Source organism: Oryctolagus cuniculus, chromosome 3 (genome assembly GCF_051225735.1).
Source record: "Oryctolagus cuniculus isolate XC-2025 breed Fujian yellow rabbit chromosome 3, ASM5122573v1, whole genome shotgun sequence".
Classification (NCBI taxonomy): domain Eukaryota; kingdom Metazoa; phylum Chordata; class Mammalia; order Lagomorpha; family Leporidae; genus Oryctolagus; species Oryctolagus cuniculus.
Window position 1 is genome coordinate 85,445,001 of NC_142869.1, and position 20,368 is coordinate 85,465,368.

The following is a 20,368-nucleotide window of genomic DNA, read 5'->3' on the forward strand; positions in this document are numbered from 1 at the left end:
ATGCTGATTGAGAAGAAATAAAGAAGAGAAAGGCAGCAAGAAATAAAACACTAGTAGTAAGTAATAGCACACTTTAAGACAAGAGGCCTTTCAGCTCCAGACCTTCCAGACCTATCCTTTCCTCACCTTCCCTCTTTCCAAGGCATTTTGAGGAATCTGGGAGACAAGCACCACTGAAGGACTGATACAGAAGCTGTGAGAAGTCATGGAATCGTATATGCCCTAAACCTGAGAGACCCAAATTCTCATGTGTCCCAAGGAGACACTTGACCCCCATCACTTGTACATAAATCAATATTTACTGGAGGCCTTGAGGATTCTATAAACTATGGGACAATGGAAAAAGATAAATAGGCAATTGTAATACTGCTTACAAGTGGATTTAAGATACTGCAGAGGCAACAAGAGCCACATTCCTGGAAATTGAAGCTAAATCAAGTCAAGAAAGATCAGTAGACATTAGCTGGGTGATGAAAACCAAAATAGCAAATGAGAATAGCATTGCTCAAATCAGAAGTCATAGTAGCATGTTTTTTCTGGCTGGCATACTACTCTCTTTAAGACTGAGTTATACATTCAATATTTTTAAATTGTTGTATTTCACATAAAAACCAGGAGTTCTATCTGAGATAAATCTACTGTAATTAAGTAGAAGCTACTGTCTTGGGCAGGGCTTATGTCCTGTTGTTAACCTAGGATTCCCACTCACTGACTTCACACTTGTACTTTACAAGTCAGTTCCTTATGGGCAGAAGAGATGACCAACCCTTTCCAAAAGGAAGGAACAGGTCCACCATTACCAGATATGGGATCAACTACCCAATTCAGCCACTGCAGCCAGAAGGAAGAAGAGGCCAATACACAAGGCAAATGCCTCTTGCCTAGCATAATTCCAACTACCACTTAACCACATAAATTCTTATGTATCTTGATGAATTGGGAGAATATCTAATTTCCAGTGTTATTTGATAGCATGCCTGACTGTATTTAACTGTCTTGGAAGTAGGTATTTTTTATTTGACTTGTAAACTAATGCTTCCCTACAATTTAGAAAGATAACTCACCTAGCATTTTGATGGGAAACATACAGGTTTTGTGAAGACTCACACGAACATCTACACAAAATTGAAAACCAAGTTCATAATCTTTACATCCCAGAGAATATTCACCCTAAACAGGATTGAGAATGAGATCAGTATTACTATGTCTGTGCACCATTAGACTTGCAAATTAAAAAAAAAAAATTCTAGACATTTGCAACTTCGGGTGAGACCGAAAACAAGATCTAATAATTAGTGTCTATACCTGAAAGAAGTGCATATTTAAAGACCACAGGCAATTAACAACCAGGTTGTCCTGTAATTATGTACAGTAATAATTGGAGTATAATGTAGGGCTTCATGCAAATCACTTCAGACTGCAACTATCAGTCTCACTCTTCCATATTATGTGAGTCAATCAATGGCATCATTGCATTTAAGGAAAACTATTTTCTGTTTTGTTGTCACTGAAAGACTAACCACAATTGTATATTCCTGGAAGGTAAAACCATCTCCACATAGAGAGTCTTAAAATGTTCTAATGGCCTTCATTCACACTGAATTAGCTTATGATTCTAAACTACTGGTGCTTTTTCCCATAAGTAAGTAATGTTTCTCAGTGTGAACACAGTCAGTGAGGGGTTCTAGTTGGTGAACTGGCATCTCCTTTGAGAACCAAAGGGAAACAAAGTGAGTCCATTCTTCTGGAGTAGCTGAGAACAGAGCTCTAGTTCTCCTTGAAGCTGCTGCCCAGCCATTAGGGGACTGGGATTTCTTTGAGAAAGCACAAAGAAGCTCCTCTACAGCCATCAGAATATATAGCCTAACAATGAAATTATCCAACTTTTTCTAGCTGAAAAACAGAACGGCTGATGGCAGTCAGTGAAAACAGGAGTCCTAGGACATCTGCCTAACACAGAGCCAGCCACACTGGGCAGCTGACACCCAGGGTTCTATGAAACTGCACCGCTCCTTAAAAGTCTCTCTGAAGTGCACGTCTGGAAGCGGATCCAGAACAGAAAGTTCTTGACCCCATCCAGTCCTGCGAATAAAATGCTAACCCACTGAGCTGAATGACCAGAGCCAAGCTTTAAAATCCACATAACCCTCAGCTACACTTTAACCTTATATTCAGTTTTAGTCAAATCTGTGACACATCTTTATCATTTCTCTATAGATTATTTCATCAAATATAATTTTCTAATTTGTACTTATCTCAGAAATTCTTCACTGAAAACCACAAATTACAAAGTAAATAAAGTAAAATTTAGATGCCCTAATTTCCACTTACAGCAACTATTTTCTTAATTTGCAGGACTACTAGAAGAGGCTTTCTTAGCATAAACATAAATTATCTATTAAACAGGAAGATGGGGAGAGGAGAAAGGGAAGCAAAAGGACTCTCCCCAAAGCATTTATAGAAAGTTTCCTCAGTCCCACAATATCCCTAAAAAGTTTCTTAAAGAGGCCTTAAAATGAATAAATAGTTGAAAATGAAATGCAAAGTCAAATCAAAATGAATGTCAATGTTGCTCAGTTAGCAACAGCCTAGCAGCTCACCAGCTGTCAACGCTAATCATAGCTCAGTCGTTGACTCACTGGCTGACCTATACAAGTACAGTTAACCTCACTGATTTTGTATGCCAGCAACAAAATAGCATCACAAACTCCTCGAAGGCCTGATGTGAGTTAGAACTGAAGATATTGCCATGGCCCCACTTTGGGGGCTAAGTGTTAAATAAAAACCAAAATTATAAGGAAGATGATAGGTTGCTCTTCAGAGAACATTTCCAGCTCAGTCTGCATAATTTTAGTGCTTTGATGAAACATGCCTCTGAAAACAGTTTAACCATAGAGTAGTTAAGAATAGTTTCAACTGGCCTTATCTAAAATACAGAGTATTCAGAATCCTTATCACGTTTTAGATATCAGACACATTCCCAACAAATTTAGCTGTAGTTCTAGGAGAAAAATAGTTGTTCCAGGAATTTATGCACAAGGTTCTAAATAAAATGGGCAAATGAATGATAGGGCCTTTGGCATAAACCCTAACAATAAAACTATTAAAAATAACTCATTTGTCCACTAGGTGAGAAATTAAATTCAGGACACAGATGTAATGGCTGAACACCTCGCAAAAGTTTGTTTTCTTCTGACAGAAAACACTGCTGGATTGCAGATCCCAACCTCTTCTACAGGTGAATCTAAATGATCCAGTGGGGCAGCAAAGCCCAGTGGTATGGCAGAGCCACTGGAATAAAGGATGAAAATCCCTGAATAATTCCAAGAAACAGTCCCTTCACTTGCCCACACTGAACCATAATATGAGTAACAAACCTTTACTATGATATGTCACTGAACTTTGCAGATTGTTTATTACATCAAATGCCCAATTAATACACAGCCATGAGATATGCCTAGCATTACAACTCATGATGTGTAACTCCTCTACTTTGTAAGAAGGTATACATAGTTCTGAATATTCCCCTGATGAATAAGTCCCCATCAATAACAGAAAAATTCATCCACACAGATAGAGCTGCAAAAGGATAGGTCATGAAATATATTCCCCCAAAAAATATGGTGAGAGACATTTCTATCTTCATATTTGACATAATGCTTACGCTGATGGCTCTTAAAGCAGGCAGGAAGAACCGAGAAACTTACTCCTCGAACACTAGTTCTTTCTCCACCTTCAAATACATTTTTCCCATGGTGTCTAACATCATAGTCCCCAACTAAATGTCAAAAAATGTCCCCAACTAAATGTCAATAAAAATGATGGACAACTAATAACTATATTATCAGTTATTACATGAAACATGTATTCACAATAGTCAAAATATGCAAATAGCCTAACTTTCCATTAATGCATGAATGGATGGAGAACTATGGTATATACACACATACACGAGGAAATATCATTCAGCCTTTAAAAGGAAGGAAATTGTGCCATTTGTGACCACATAGATGGATCTGGAAGCTACTACGCTAAATGAAGTAAACTAGACACAGAAAGACATGACCACACTTCTATGTGGAATCCAAAACAGTCCAGCTCCTAGAGGCAGAGTAAAATCCTGGTTTCCAGGGTCTGGACGGGGCATAGTAGTGGAGTGGGTGGGGGTAGTAGGGGCAGCAGTGGGATGATGTTTATCAAAGGATACAAAGTTCCAGCTTTGTGCAAAAAAATAATTTTGAAAATTCAACAAAAATGAAGACTGTTTAGGAATATTTGTTTTTACAGCACTTCTACACTAAGATTTTTTAAAAAGAAAAGCTGCTTATAAACATGAAAAATGCCTCTGGAAATGGAAGATGACTTACTCAGGAAGAACAAACAAGTCTGGTAGCCTGAATTGACTCACAAAGTTAAAAGCAATCTGGGAAACACAAAGCAAATGTGTCACATGATAATTTCGGCTACATCAATGCTCAGAACAATTTATACTCACTTCAAACCCACAGATACTCCTTAGGCTTAGGAACCAGAAGTATATTTCTAACGGATGTTAAATTCTAAAAGATGTTAGGGGTGTTAAAACAAAACAAACTGTTGTTTTCAAAGACACTGCTGAAAAGCTATGCTTAGGTGGAATTTTTGTGATTTAAATTGTTTCTTTTTTTTTTTTTTTGACAGGCAGAGTTAGTGAGAGAGAGAGAGACAGAGAGAAAGGTCTTCCTTCCATTGGTTTGCCCCCCAATTGGCTGCTATGGCCGGCGCTGTGCCAATCCAAAGCCAGGATCCAGGTGCTTCCTCCTGGTCTCCCATGTGGGTGCAGGGCCCAAGCACTTGGGCCATCCTCCACTGCCTTCCCGGGCCACAGCAGAGAGCTGGCCTGGAAGAGGAGCAACCGGGACAGAACCGGTGCCCCAACCGGGACTAGAACCCGGGGTGCTGGCGCCATAGGCAGAGGATTATCCTAGTGAACCAGGCGCCGGCTTAAATTGTTTCTTAACTGACATCATGGTCTAGATGCTGTGTTTACGATATCAATTTCCTTCGATGATTCTCATTCAAGCTTCAGCTTTCTCCACCCCCATAAGTGTTTCTGTCACATCATTAACATAAGCAAAATTAATCCAACCAATAAGTCTAATTTTCTGTCGTTCTTATTATGCCTAACAAGGCTAGGTTTTGGAAGAATGTTTATGTTCTGGATCAGAGATGGAAAAGAAGTATACAGACACTAAAGATATGTTGTGGGTCACTGACTCATATATACTGACTGGTGGGGGAAAAAGTGAGAGAATAAAGTGATATGACCTTTACTTGCTGAAGAAATGAGAGTTCTGAAAGCTTTCATACACTATGCACAATAATCGGTTCAGAAAATCTAGCCACATTTGCTTAACAGGCATATTTAGGAAGCTAAATGTGATTTTGTTTAATAGATATTGGGGATCCACTAAATTTAATCTTAAAATATATTTTATTTTACTATAGTTGATCATCTTATCTTTGTTTTTTTTACCAATCTTGTTTTTCGTTACTGACTTAAAAACTTCTCAGTCATTAATACCCTTAATCAAGAAACAGTGCTTTATTAGAAATCTTTTACAAGGGAGAAACTGAAATTACAAGTGCAAACAATGTTCTCAAAACCCCTGCAGATTTTAATCATCTATAAATCATTCTGCCTCTCATTAGCATACATATTTTTCCTCCTGGGTTTTGCTGACACTAAAAACAAAGTTAGCACATGTTTACCTGCACTCACCTAACACATCACTGTTACCATTTTGTGTTTTTTTTTTTTTTTCCATCTTCCCTTAAGACACGTAACAGAGTGAGCTATGGTATTCTGTAAACTATTCACAAGGACAGTGAGTCACTGTCTCTTATAAAGTGAGATGGTATTTTGCAAAAATATGAATATCCAGTCATTAACAGCTATTATTTCATCACATGCTCAAAAACCACTGGCTTTGGAAAAGAAATAAGTTTAACTGTATTCCATTTCAAGTAAATTATACATGAAAATTCAAATTTATTTAAAAAGGTTTAGCATTGTTTTCTAACATTATTTGTTTTTGAAATGTTATATCACAGAATTCCAATAAATAAAATAAACTACATACTAGTTTATCAAAAATATCACACTCATATAACTTAAGAAACCCATTAGGGGTGGTGCTGTGGCTGCATCCATATGGGTGCCAGTTCAAGTCTGGGATTGCTCCACTTCCAATCCAGCTCCCTACTAACGCACTTTCCAATCCAGATCCTTACTAAAAGCAGCAGCGGATAGCCTAAGTGCTTGGATCCCTGCACCCACGTAGGAGACCCAGAAGAAGCTTCTGGCTCCTGGCTTCAATCTGGCCCAGTCTTGGCCTTTGTGGCCACTTGTGGTCATTTGGGAAGTGAACCAGTGAATGGAAGATCTGTCTCTTCCTTTCTCTTTGTAACTGCCTTTTCAAGAAAATCAATCAATCTTTTAAAAATAGGAAAATAAAGAGTAGGAAATTCCAGGAATGTATTACTTAAAAGAGTTAAATCCAAGGTAGGGTTTCCCACCTTGCTCATCCTCAGGTCTGGAATCAAGAATAGAAAACAGGTTTCACATTCAGAAATCTACCAACAACAGATGCTGGAGAGGATGTGGGGAAAAAGGGACACTAACCCACTGTTGGTGGGAATGCAAATTGGTTAAGCCACTATGGAAGTCAGTCTGGAGATTCCTCAGAAACCTGAAGATAACCCTACCATTCAACCCAGCCATCCCACTCCTTGGAATTTACCCAAAGGAAATGAAATTGGCAAACAAACAAGCTGTCTGCACATTAATGTTTATTGCAGCTCAATTCACAATAGCTAAGACCTGGAACCAACCCAAATGCCCATCAACAGTAGACTGGATAAAGAAATTATGGGACATGTACTCTATAGAATACCATACAGCAGTCAAAAACAACGAAACCCGGTCATTTGCAACAAGATGGAGTAATTTGGAAAACATCATGCTGAGTGAATTGAGCCAGTCCCAAAGGGACAAATATCATATGTTCTCCCTGATCGGCGACTACTAACTGAGCACCAAGGGGGAAACTTGTTGAAATGAAATTGACACTATGAGAAAACAGTGACTTGATCAGCTCTTGTCCTGACGGTTGATGTACAATGTAATACTTTATCCATTTTAGTATTTTTTTTTTTGTTCTAGTACCATTGGTTGAACTCTGTAATTAACACACAATTATTCTTAGGTGTTTAAATTTTAACTGAAAAGTGATCCCTGTTAGGAATTTGGAAAACATTATGCTGAGTGTAATAAGCCAATCACAAAGGGACAAATACTACTTGTTCTCCTTGATAGGTGACAACTAACTGAGCACCAAAAAGGAAACCTGTTAAAGTGAAATGAACACTAGGAGAAACGGTGACTTGATCAGCCCTCACCCTGACTGTTGATGAGCAACTTGATATGTTATCCCTCTTAGTATTTTTTTGTTTGTTCTACTTAATACTTTTGGTTGAAGACTGTAATCAATACACAATTCTTCTTAAGTGCTGAAACTTAACTGAAAAGTGATCACTGTTAAATATAAGAGTGGGAATAAGAGAGGGAAGAGATGTGCAATTCAGGACATGCTCAAGCTGACTTACCTCAAACGGTAGAATTAGATATATACCAGGGGATTCCAATTCAATCCCATCAAGGTGGCATGTACCAATGCCATCTCACTAGTCCCAGTGATCAATTTCTGTTCACAATTGATCATAATGATAGGACTAAGAACCAAAGGGATCACATAAACAAAAATAGTGTCTGCAAATACTAGCTGATAGAATAAAAAAGGGAGAGAATGATCCAACATGGGAAGTGAGATACACAGCAGACCCATAGAATGGCAGATGTCCTAAACAGCACTCTGGCCTCAGAATCAGCCCTTAAGGCATGCGGATCCGGCTGAAAAGCCCATGAGAGTATTTCAGGCATGGAAAGCCAAGACACTCTAGGGGGAAAAAAAAAAAAACCTAAATGAGAGATCTCTGCGAGTGAGATCCCAGTGGAAAGAACGGGGCCATCAAAGAAGGAGGTACCTTTCTCCGAAAGAAGGAGAGAACTTCCATTTTGGCTGGCGCCGCGGCTCACTAGGCTAATCCTCCGCCTAGCGGCGCCGGCACACCGGGTTCTAGTCCCGGTCGGGGCGCTGGATTCTGTCCCGGTTGTCCCTCTTCCAGGCCAGCCCTCTGCTGTGGCCAGGGAGTGCAGTGGAGGATGGCCCAGGTGCTTGGGCCCTGCACCCCATGGGAGACCAGGAAAAGCACCTGGCTCCTGGCTCCTGCCATCGGATCAGCGCGGTGCGCCGGCCGCAGCGCGCCGGCCGCGGCGGCCATTGGAGGGTGAACCAACGGCAAAGGAAGACCTTTCTCTCTGTCTCTCTCTCTCACTGTCCACTCTGCCTGTCAAAAAAAATAAAAAAATAAAAAAATAAAAAATAAAAAAAAAGAACTTCCATTTTGACCATGGCCTTGTCTATATATGATCAGAGTCAGTGAACTCAGGGGGCTTCCATAGCCTTGGCAGCTCATGACAAGAGCCTAGGGTGATTACTGAGGCCATAAACAAGAGTGTCAATTTGTTAAGTCAACAACAGGAGTCACTGTGCACTTACTCCTCTAGGATCTTTGTCTTTAGTCTGCTGTACATTGAGATTTAATGCTATAACTAGCACTCAAACAGTATTTTTCACTTTATGTTTCTGTGTGGGAGAAAACTGTTGAAATCTTTACTTAATGTATGCTAAACCGATCTTCTGTATATAAAGAGAATTGAAAATGAATCTTGATGTGAATGGAAGGGGAGAGGGAGTGTGAAAGGGGAGGGTTGCGGGTGGGAGGGACGTTATAGGGGGGAAGCCATTGTAAATTATAAGCTGTACTTTGGAAATTTATATTCATTAAATAAAAGTTTGAAAGCAAAAAAAATAAATAAATAAAAAAAGAATAGAAAACAGAAAGGTGTTTTGTATTCCTGTTTTTGAGCCATTCTATAATTTCAGACAAAGGATACAGCATTTGCTAATAATCTCAAAGTATGAATAAGCTATCTCCAAATGCAAAGATCTTCAATGACAAAAGCAAACTTTCTTGCTAACTACAACCACACTTACCTGGAAATTCCATAATAGCTAACACTTTTTAAAATCTTTCCATGTTCCAAGAACTCTTCCTGACTTTGTCTTCCATAATCCCAAGAGAGAAGTATCACTTGTTATTCCCATTTTACAGATGGAGGAATATGTAGCCCACTGAATTTAAAAAATAGTCGCTAGCTATTGAAAAGTAAGGTTAGGTGTTAGACGTAGGCAGTCTGCCAAGACAGCTGCAAAGAACATACTGTGTTGCTTCTGAACAGAACAACAATCAGTGTGAAGCAATGAGAATCAACAATCAATGATAATCTCTTAATTCCCTGATTCTAATGAGATTTCTTCTCATACTGGAAAGGTTTTCATTTCCATACTCTGAAGCCCACTCCCTGCCCACGTGTGGTGCCGCAAAAAAGAAAAGAATATCTTCCACATCCGGGCTTTGTGAAAGCCTTTGGTGGTTCTCAGGCTGTACCTAAGAATTACGTCACAAAGCCCACCACAGCTTCAGGGGGTGGAAGAAATAAACTCAGCATGTGTTATGTGAGAGGGCCCACCCTCAGACCCAAATAGGTCTTGGTTACAACAGCCATGCCACTGGGGTTATAAAGCAGCCCCCACCATCACATCAATTTTTCCAGTTAGGTCCTGGGAGATAAATAATAAATATTGAGTCAAAAACAAAGTTCCAAAAACTGTCCTTGGCCTGTAGTACCAAGAAATAAAGGGGAGAGCGGCTCCAGGTCAAATCCTTGTTCTCCCACTCTATTCTTGCTCCATTCTCTATGACCACCCCCATCCTTGCCAACTACTGGAGGAAGCTCGTGCAGCCCTGACGTTAATGCTCTTCACTTCTTCTCCTCATAAAGGTTTACCTGCTCTGAAAGCACCTCAAGGCCCTCTTTCCTAATTTATATTCACCTCTCCGTGGACCCCGTTCTCCCACTCGGTTGGAATTAGAAAGGGAGGCTCGTCGGTGAAGCAGCCCTTCCTTTCAGTGGATGTTAGCCTGCAGAAGATGTTCCGTAAGTGCCCCAACTAAAAATTTGTTATTAAACCAACCCATGGCCAGCGCCACGGCTCACTAGGCTAATCCTCCGCCTTGTGGCACCGGCACACCGGGTTCTAGTCCTGGTCGGGGCGCTGGATTCTGTCCCGGTTGCCCTCTTCCAGGCCAGCTCTCTGCTGTGGCCAGGGAGTGCAGTGGAGGATGGCCCGAGTACTTGGGCCCTGCACCCCATGGGAGACCAGGATAAGTACCTGGTTCCTGTCTTCGGATCAGCGCGGTGCGCCGGCCGCAGTGCGCTGGCCGCGGCGGCCATTGGAGGGTGAACCAACGGCAAAGGAAGACCTTTCTCTCTGTCTCTCTCTCTTACTGTCCACTCTGCCTGTCAAAAAAACAAACAAACAAACAAAAAAAACACAAACAAAAAACCAACCCATACTAATAGTGAATCAAAGACACGTTGCACTTGAAAATCTAGACATGACCACTGAGGTGTTTGTCTGCTATATCCTTGGAGGCATTTAACACAGCTGTAGGATGCTCATGTTCCACTACTCAGCCTCCTGTCCATTAACACACAGCTGGTCTGGGGAAAAGGAAAATGCAGATGACCTTGTGGAAACAGTCATCTACTTACAGCTGAGGAGGACAAAAGGAGGAGGAAAATCCAGAGAGCACTCCTAGAAGGAGTCTGGAACATGGACATCATGTGTGGTCACAAAGCCCTTTCCCTGCAGGGGGACAAAAGAAGTCCACAAGCATTCATCTCCTTTCCCTCACTAGCTTCCTCTTTGGAATGCAAGTTTTAGGCTGCCCTAGCTCCAAAAGAAAATTAATAGTAAGAGCCCACTCCTTTAAGCTCTGAGGGTCTGTTATCCTTCCATTACTTCTATTTTTTAAAAAAAGATTTATTTATTTACTTGAAAGTCAGAGTTACACAGAGAGAAAAGGAGAGGCAGAGAGAGAGAGAGAGGTCCTCCATCTGCTGGTTCACTCCCCAGTTGGAGGCAATGGCCGGGTCTGCGCCGATCTGAAGCCAGGAGCCAGGAGCTTCTTCCGGGTCTCCCACGCGGGTACAGGGGCCCAAGGACTTGGGTCATCTTCTACTGCTTTCTCAGGCCATAGCAGAGAGCTGGATCAAAAGAGGAGCAGCCAGGACATGCACTGGCACCCATATGGGATGCCAGAACTACTGGCGGTGGCTTTAATCGCTATGCCACAGCACCAGCCCCCTACTAACCCACTTACCAAAAAACAAACAAACAAACAAAAAAACTCTAGGTTTCACTTGGACCAACAGTTAGTACTATTCATCATTGATAAGCATAAGATAATGTATATGGCATGCATGAATGAAGAAAAGCCATACTTAGAGTCAAATGAGACATATAAATAACTGCTAACACCTCTAATCGCAACTGACACCCAGCAATGGCACTCTCCACAAAGGCCTGTATTTCCTGAAGTATTGTGGCTTTGATTCAAGCAACACAGTAAAGGTAACCAAAACCACATCTGATTTTATTTCATTGTGTTTTCTGTATAATTTTTAAAAGCATGTACACTGATTTTCTTTCTTTTAGTTGCAAATAAAAATTTATCAATGCTTAGAATTCACCCATTTGTATTTAGGGTACAGGCCCTGCCTGTATTTTAAGAAGGAAGCTTTGTATTGAGAATACCAAATGAGCACAAGCCAGGGAGCCGGGAGACAGAGTTTGGGAATGCAGCAAAACATGCCAGCACTTAAAGTCAACAGAAAAGCTTTGTAGGGCAGCAGTATCAAGGGTTTCAATACCAACTTATTCTTTATAGAAGGGCAGCTTATCCATTGTAGTTATCTTTAAAAATTAGAAAAAAATAAAAAAACGCAGAAGGTAAATATACTTGTCAAACAAGCCAACACACCCTGCATCACTGGAGAACAATGAAGTATACCTAGTCACATTTAAGGCTTCTCCAAACAAAAATTGAGGAAATTAATGCATCTCAAGGGGGATATTTTTCTTGACAACTGAAGTCAAGTAAATTCTCCCTCTAGAATGGCTCTGATTGGCAGATATTTTCCAAGAGAAGACAGCTGACTTAAGGGAGGCCTGTGGTCATTTTATGGCAATGGCTCAAACAGGGGTTTCTTCTCTCTCACTCATGCAACACAGTTGGATTTCATATGCAACTCCTTGACTGAATATGCCTGTAGTAGTTCTTTTCAACAGAACTTGTCAGTTTAAAATTATAAATGACTTCAAGCTGCTGGTATCTATTTCATTTGGCTATTAGGGTGGTCAAGATGTCTAACTTAGGAAGCATAAAATGACAAAACATTCCAGGAATCAAAATACCCTTATACTGCCTTGATTTTCCTGACTAAAATAGATCCCTAACTTGTTTGGGACAATATCTTCAATTTATTCTATTCTGTTAGATGAATTATTAGATAGAAATCAAAGAAAAAATAAACATGGAATAATACTCTAGGTAAAAAGTTAAGCTGTAAATGATAGAACATGCTTACTATGGTTAAAAGACATAAGCCACATACAAATTTAGCAACAACTTTTCATATTAGGTATCGTAACCTTTGGCATTGGCATTTTCCAATCGTTTCAGATAGCACTCATAAAGATGGCAGAAGTAACCCAATCCCTCAACACCATGTCCTAAACAGAAGTACACTCTGAAACCGCCTTAGCTGAAGCAACACGCTTATTATTTACTTATTTACTCGAGAGACAGAGAGAGCTCCCATGGACTGATTCACTCCACCAATGCCAGTAAGTGCTGGGGCCAAAGTCAGGAGCCAAGAACTCAATTGAGGTCACCCATGCAAGTAGCAGGAACCCAAATACTTGCTCCATCACCACAGCCTCCCAGGATCTGCATTAGCAGGCAGCTAGAGTCAGGCGGCAGAGCAGGAATTGAATACAGGTACTCCAGAGTGGGATGAGGGTGTCTTAAACACTTGGCTAAATGCTCTCCCCTGAAGCATCATCTTTTCACACTTACTCTTAAGGAACGAATATAATCTTTAAAAATAAAAAGTGCATTTAGCATGACCAATGTATGGGAACAATTTCAATAACAAGTCAGTCAATTAATAATACCTGCAATATACATTCCTGGAGAAATTTTGAACTCCTAGTTCAGAATGAAAAAGACAAACACAACTACATAACCTATTCCACATTGTCCAACTTTAGCAGAAGTCACATGAAAATGAGCTTTTTTTCTTTTAACCACAAGCCAGTACATTGATTTGTACCAATAAGTGTTTTAAAGTGGGATTTTCCATTCAGGATATGGGATTCTAAGCTGGCCTCACCACCTAGTAACCTAAAGAAATAAAAGCAACAAGTACAAGAGAGTCCTTGACTGAAAGCTATACCCAAAAATGTTGAAAGTTAGAAGCTCATAGTTTGCCCAGTTGCAAATGGCTTATCATATTCTTTCACCTTAATCTTCTAAACAAGAATGAAAAACCCAGCTGGTATCACAACATGCCCTACAGATATGGGAAAGGGGGAACAAGAGAACACTAACCACTAAAGTGGTTAACAGCATTTCAAGTCTGAAAAGAACAAAACTTTTCAGCAAAATTATCTCCTCAATAAATTTTAACTATGGGAAGGCATTGTGATATGCCAAGGGAAGAAGTGAAATGGAAATAAATGGAACAATTCAAATTATTTTTGAAAATTTTATACTAATCTCAATTTTATGGCATTCCTCCATTAAAATTTTTACCTAATATAATACTGCATAAGTAAATCACATTTTAGAAATAAAACTAGGGTCCAAAGTTGGGCCTTTATTTTCCATTTCCTTCCTCTGCCACCTGCCTTCTAGTAAGACAAACTTTTGGCAGGAACACAGAAAGTATCCAAATACTTCAGCAAGACAAAGAAAGTCTAAGTGAACAAATGCTGGCACTCCTAAATGAAGCAATTTTCTAAACACCAAAAAGCTAAAACAGAGGCTAGATAATGCTGAAAAAGAAATTCCCTTTTTTAAGAGTGAAGCACACACAGTTCTCAAGGATCACTAAGGCAGTGTTCTGAGTATCTTTCATACCAAACTGACACGCCAACAACAGGGTCTAAACAAAATCACACATGCCCTCTACACAGTTCTGTGGCAGATTTCAGCCACAGAACTGAAATCATAAAATGTATTATAATCAGTACACGCATAGTTACTCACTTGCTTCCGTCTGTATTGAGCAAACTGAGAAAGTCCTAAAACCGTGGCAAGAGCCCCTCCTCCAACTAGAACAGTCCCTTTAAATGCCTTCTGAAATGCCATTTCTCAGCCTACAAAGGAAAACAAAAAGAAACAAAAAGAAGTTAATTGGAAAATTTTTTACCACACAAAAATACAATAATATAAAAAAGCTGTGTAGATTATGAAACTATGTTACACTAGAAAAGGAGACATAAATGAAGGAAGTTACTAACATACCGACTTGTGTACCACAATTCAAAAGCAATAATGAAAATCTAGTCAAGGGAACCAATTATACAAAAGTTACTTTCAGATCCGACAGGAATTAAAGAAAGAAAATCAAATGAAGAGGCAACTGAAAATATTTAAACAGTATAAGTCAAGAGAGCTGTGAACAGAAATGTCACTGTGTATTTGACAAAACTGCAGGTTGTACTTGCAAATTTGTTCAACAGCAACTCCCCTCCACAAGGAGAACTGGTAGGTGTGGGTCACGGAATGTGCAAGAAGTGCCAGGCGTGCTTCAGGTTCTCTGGCAACAGTGGAATTCAAATTGTGCTACAACTCTTCTCCCTGAGGAAGCTCTCTCTGGAGCCAAAAGCAACACACACACTTCTATTGCTAAAAAGTCCACACTCCAGAGGCTAAAAAGTTAAAAGACACCATCCCTTGATCCTTTCTAGAAGTAGCCAATTTAACCTGCTGAAATCCCCTTCATTGGGGGAACTTCCAAAACACAAACAGAAAAGAACTTTTCTTCTAGCTGGAGTTGCATGACCCCACAATTTCCAGAGGAAATCCTCTAGATTAAGTACTGTTTCATGCCCACTGTGTATTTCTACATAAAGTTCTGCATTGTCACAGCTCTTGGTTTTCTTTTCTTTCACTTGTTTTCCACTATTGAGCTGAATATGGAGCTTTTTCTTTTTAAGTTTTTTGAGGACTTAAAATTATTTTTCAACGTTTTCAGAAACAAAAACTTCATAAAGTGAAAAATCCTCTAGTTGGCTTTGAGTCTCCTAAACATAAAAAAATTTATAAAATTTTAAAAAACCACTGTGTGATCTAAAAAAAGACCTCTGACTTACAATTGAGCAATCTGATCTGCCTAAGACTTTCCATTCACAAAAGCATCTGGTATGCCCACATCTTACAAGGAAGCCACTACCCTATTTTCCTGTATGGGTGAGGTCTGACTTGTCTGAACAGCATACCTTATAGTGCACTGATATCTCATAACTCAAGAATGTATTTATTATGAAAGCAGTTTTAAACTTAGGATACTGAAAAAATATAACATCTCAATGTAAATTATGATACAGTTGAACACTGGAGTCCATACTGGACAGATAGTATCTGTTACCATTATTCCAAGTTAATAAATTTCAGTACAGTTCCAACTATGGTCAAGCAAAATTCACTTTGGAATACTATAAATTGTGTACTCAAGTTAGCATTTCTTAAAATTTTATTTTTTTCTTTCATCTTATTCTTCCTCTCACATTCCTAAACTATAAGCCTCATTTTTTTTAATAAGGTGATTACCAGGAAAATATTTCACATGCATACTCAGCTGCTGGAGGCATCTTTTATACTGCCTATTCCTTAATAACCATCTTCTCTTTCCAAAATGATGCAAGACATAGCTGTATGCTAGCTATTGACCTCCATTCATCACACAGCCAACATTAAGCAAAACTTTTACCCTAGGTTGCTTTGATAATAAAAACCCCGACTTAGTAGGCACCCATTTGTCATAACTCACCATCACCACTCAAGGCATTACCATTAATGTTCACATGGGTGCCTATCACACAATGATGCAAAACCAAGCAGCCAGGGGAACAGGCCATTTTAAAGTCCACCAGGGTCTCACTGACAGCTGGGGACAGAGAATAAAGTCCTAGCCCTATTTACCTAAACAATCCATGGCAGCTTGGTGGTCCGCTGGAAGTGTTATGGGTGGTTGACTTTAGCTTACTATCATTGCTTCTGTCTTGTTGATAATCCCATTGATGACTTCACAAAGGATACCCCACATCAATTTGTCCAACTGAGGATGCTGAATATAACACAGTCAATGGAAAAGCTTCCACATCAGAGTAATGCATTCAGCCAGTTAAGTTTGGAACTAGTTTTCCCGAATGTGTGGGGGTCTCTGTTTCCTGTCCATCCTATTATATTGTTCCCACTTGATCTGTCTCAGACCTAAACTTGCAAAACAGAATATTTTCATGTGTTTGTCCAAGTAGCCACCAATACCAATGAAAAACTGCATTCACACACTATTTTGCAGAGTTACTCATAATATTGATTATGACCAATAAAAAGTTTTACTTTCAATAATTTCACAGAATAACCTGTGTTTAAGAGATCATTAGTTCTATTGTGATCAAATCCTTCCAAAAGATTATCCAGCTAATACACCACTCTAATTGTAATGAAAAAACAAAAACACAAAATCAGTCAACTTCTCCTAGCTCTCCTAAGATCATCATTATTATTGCTTTTATTATTATTATGAATGTTACAATGACAACAGACATTTACTGAGTATCTGCTAGGTAAAATAGCAGTGAGCTTTTAATTTTTCATACCATTTTATCCTCACAACACCCAATTTCACAGAAGATGCAATTGTGATTCACAAGAAGTAGAAGATTTGCACAAAATCACTCCCACTAAGTGAGAAAACCATGAGTGAGTTTAGGCTCTTAACCCTTTGTGGTTCTACCCTGTTTTAGGTCTCAAAAGGCAACTTCTCATCAACTATTACCCACATTGTGCTGTCATTTCAGAAGCAGGCCCTGTTCTCAAGCAGTCACCCAAAGTGTACAGTTCCTTGGCATTCAGGTTTCCCTCTAAGGCAAGGAAGATGTCACTGGCCAAGTATCTACTCACAACCTTCTGCCAGATAATGAATGTAAGAACTTGACTTTAATGTTGAAAAGGAAGAAACTGAAAACCAGATAAACACAAACCACATGCTGCATACTGTGTGTACCCATTTATATTACACTCTAAGAAGAAAAGTTTTCACAATGATTAGAAAGAACAACAATCATTTCCTTCTAAGCATAAAAACCACAGCTAGGAATCCAATAGCTTTAGTTCATAGAAAAGCAAATATAAAAATATAACACTAGCAAGAGTTTTGTGGCCTTGAAACATCTACCAGAAGAGACAATGCAACCTGTCTTACTAGTAGACTTAAGAATGAGTGTCCATTACATTTTATGTTGGTAGTTCTAAAGGTATTTCTTTTTTTATATAGAAAGCTTTTATTTAATAAATATAAATTTCAAAAGTACAACTTTTGGATTATAGCAGTTCTTCCCCCCATACCTACCCTCCTACCTCCAAACCATTCTACCTCCTACTCCCTCTCCCATTCCATTCTTCATTAAGATTCTTTTTTAATTACCTTAATATACAGAGGATCAACTCTATACTAAGTAAAGATTTTAACAGTTTGCACCCACAGAGATACACAAACTATAAAATACTGTTTGAAGATTAGTTTTACGGTTAATTCTCATAGTACAACACATTAAGGACAGAGGTCCTACATGGGGAGCAAGTGCAGTGACTCCTGTTGTTGATTGAACAATTGACATTCTTATTAATGACGTCAGTGATCACCTAAGGCTCTTCTCATGAGCTGCCAAGGCTATGGAAGCCTCTTGAGTCCACAAACTCTGACATTATTTAGACAAGGCCATAATCAAAGTGGATGTTCTCTCCTCCCTTCAGAGAAAGGTACCCCCTTCTTTGATGGCTCCTTCTTTCCACCAGGATCTCAGTCATAGAGATCTTCCATGCAGGTTGTTTTTGCCACAGTGTCTTGGCTTTCCATGCCTGAAATACTCTCATGGGCTTTTTAGCCAGATCCAAATGCCTTAACGGCTGATTCTGAGACCAGAGTGTTGTTTAGGACATCTGTCATTCTATGAGTCTGCTGTGTGTCCTGCTTCCCATGTTGGATCGTTCTCTCCTTTTTAATTCTATTATTATTAGTAGACACTTGGTCTTATTTATGTGATCCCTTTGACACTTAATCCTATCTTTATGGTCAGTTATGAACTTAAACTGACCACTTTAACTAGTAAGATGGCATTGGTACATGCCAACTTAATGGAATTTGGAGTCCCATGGCAAGTTGTAAAGGTATTTCTAACTTATTTTACCAACAATTTAGAAAGTACGTCTACTGACCAAATAGCATCTCAGGTCTCATGGATTAAAAGCCATTTGAGTTAGTTTCTCTTTTTTTCTGGCAAAAAAAGAGCCTACCACATATTGCCTACTACCAGAGATCACCCTTCTGGAGGCTGAGGGCTAGCCATTAGGTTAGTGACTAATGGAGACTTTACTGAGGCTGTCTGAATATCTCCAAGGTCTCATTTGAGTGGACACAATATCCATTTCTGCTAAAACTGCATTTGTTTTAATTTTGTCCTGAGGTCTCTCTCTTAAGAGTGCCTCTAAACGAAAGCCTTGATCTGACAGCTTTATGAACATAGCCAACATTCTTGGAGAGGCCTTACCAGTGCAGGTGTGTCAGCTAGGTGAAGCTCAGACAAAGATCCAGAACAAATGTCAAGGAAAAAAATTCACAGAAAATCACTACAGGATTTTACAAGGAAACACACAGATAAGCCTGAGAGAAAATGCAGAAACCAATGGGTTTGTTTTATTTAGCTTGTGTTTCATAACTGGGTGGGCTGAGTTCAGGGTGGAGCTCATTAAGGAATAAACATTTTCAGCTTCTGGACCAAACACTTGTTGATGTAAAAGGCAGGCACAGCTGAAAGACTGAGTATCTGGATCACCAGAAATAAAGGATCTCAGTCCTATTCTGAATCCTGGATCCCCAGAGCAGAGGCAAAAGCCCAAGCACCATGGAGTAGGTAGCATAATGTTCCCACAGTGCACCTCACTGCAAGGATACCCCCCTTAAGTGAGTGAGGGACCCAATACCAACCGGCCCAATCTGTGAGTAGCCCACTCCCTCTGGGAGCCCTAGCCCTCAGTGGCACGGGCTCCATCCGCTTCCCAGTGCCCAAACCACACACACCATCACGCCATGGCCCCACTCCATGATTCCCCGCAATTAATCCAGCCAATGACTTTTCCCAAAGCAAACTGAAATTATTGCCATTTTTGTTTGACCCAATCAGACCCCTGAGGCTTTTCTTACCAGGATATGTGAAAACACTTAAAAGATAGAAAGCCACAGTCCCTACCCTTCAAAAACAACTATTCATTGCAACTACTGTCAGTTACCTTGAAACTGCAGCTCTTGAAGTGACTCATCAGTTACTGCGAACTTGAAGAGCCAGTGTCAATTCATAACATGGATAAATCCTTGTTATCCTTAAAAGCCAAAGAGCTAAGCTTCAGAACTGGGAAGAAGGCACCCATGACTCAGGGGACTCGGTGAAGAAGGCAAGGGACCCTCCAAAAGAATGTCACAAATGAAGAGGCAGAAGCAAATGGAAAGATCAGGCCTTAGAGGAGCAAATGTGAAGAGATTTCATGACTTTCATAAAGGTCAATAAAGGACTAGTTAGCAGCAATTCAAGAAAAGGGATCCAGACAACAGCGCAGAATCTGAGCGACAGAGGCCTTCTAAAAACAAGATAGCCTAGGGACCGGCGTTGTGGTACAACCTGTCAAACCAATGTCTGTGATGGGTTTGGGTCCTGGCTGCTCCACTTTGGGTCCAGCTCCCTGCTAAGGTACCTGAGAAAGCAACAGAAGATAGCCCAAGTGCTCCCACATGGGTTCAAGGGCCCAAGAACTTGAGACATCTTCTGCTGCTTTCCCAGGCACATTAGCAGAGAGCTGGATCAGAAGTGGAGTAGCCAGAACTCAAACTGGTGCCCATGTGGGATGCTAGCATGGCAGGCGGCAACTTTAACTGCTATGTTACAATGCTGGCCCTGAAAAACACAATTTTCACAATATCCAAAGCCACCTCCAAAGAGACAAAAGAAACAAG

At 39.9% G+C, this 20,368-nt stretch overlaps 1 protein-coding gene across 15 annotated transcripts in view; it reads right to left on the reverse strand.

The window, feature by feature from the left end:
• GPD2 (glycerol-3-phosphate dehydrogenase 2) overlaps positions 1-20,368 on the reverse strand; it is a 203,252-nt gene that overhangs the window by 110,776 nt on the left and 72,108 nt on the right. For all 15 annotated transcript variants that reach the window (XM_070070858.2, XM_089329132.1, XM_070070859.2 and 12 more), the window contains one exon: positions 14,344-14,453. In XM_070070858.2, the coding sequence (XP_069926959.1) occupies positions 14,344-14,445 (102 nt within the window). In that variant the 5' untranslated portion in view covers positions 14,446-14,453. The remainder of the gene's footprint in view (positions 1-14,343; positions 14,454-20,368) is intronic.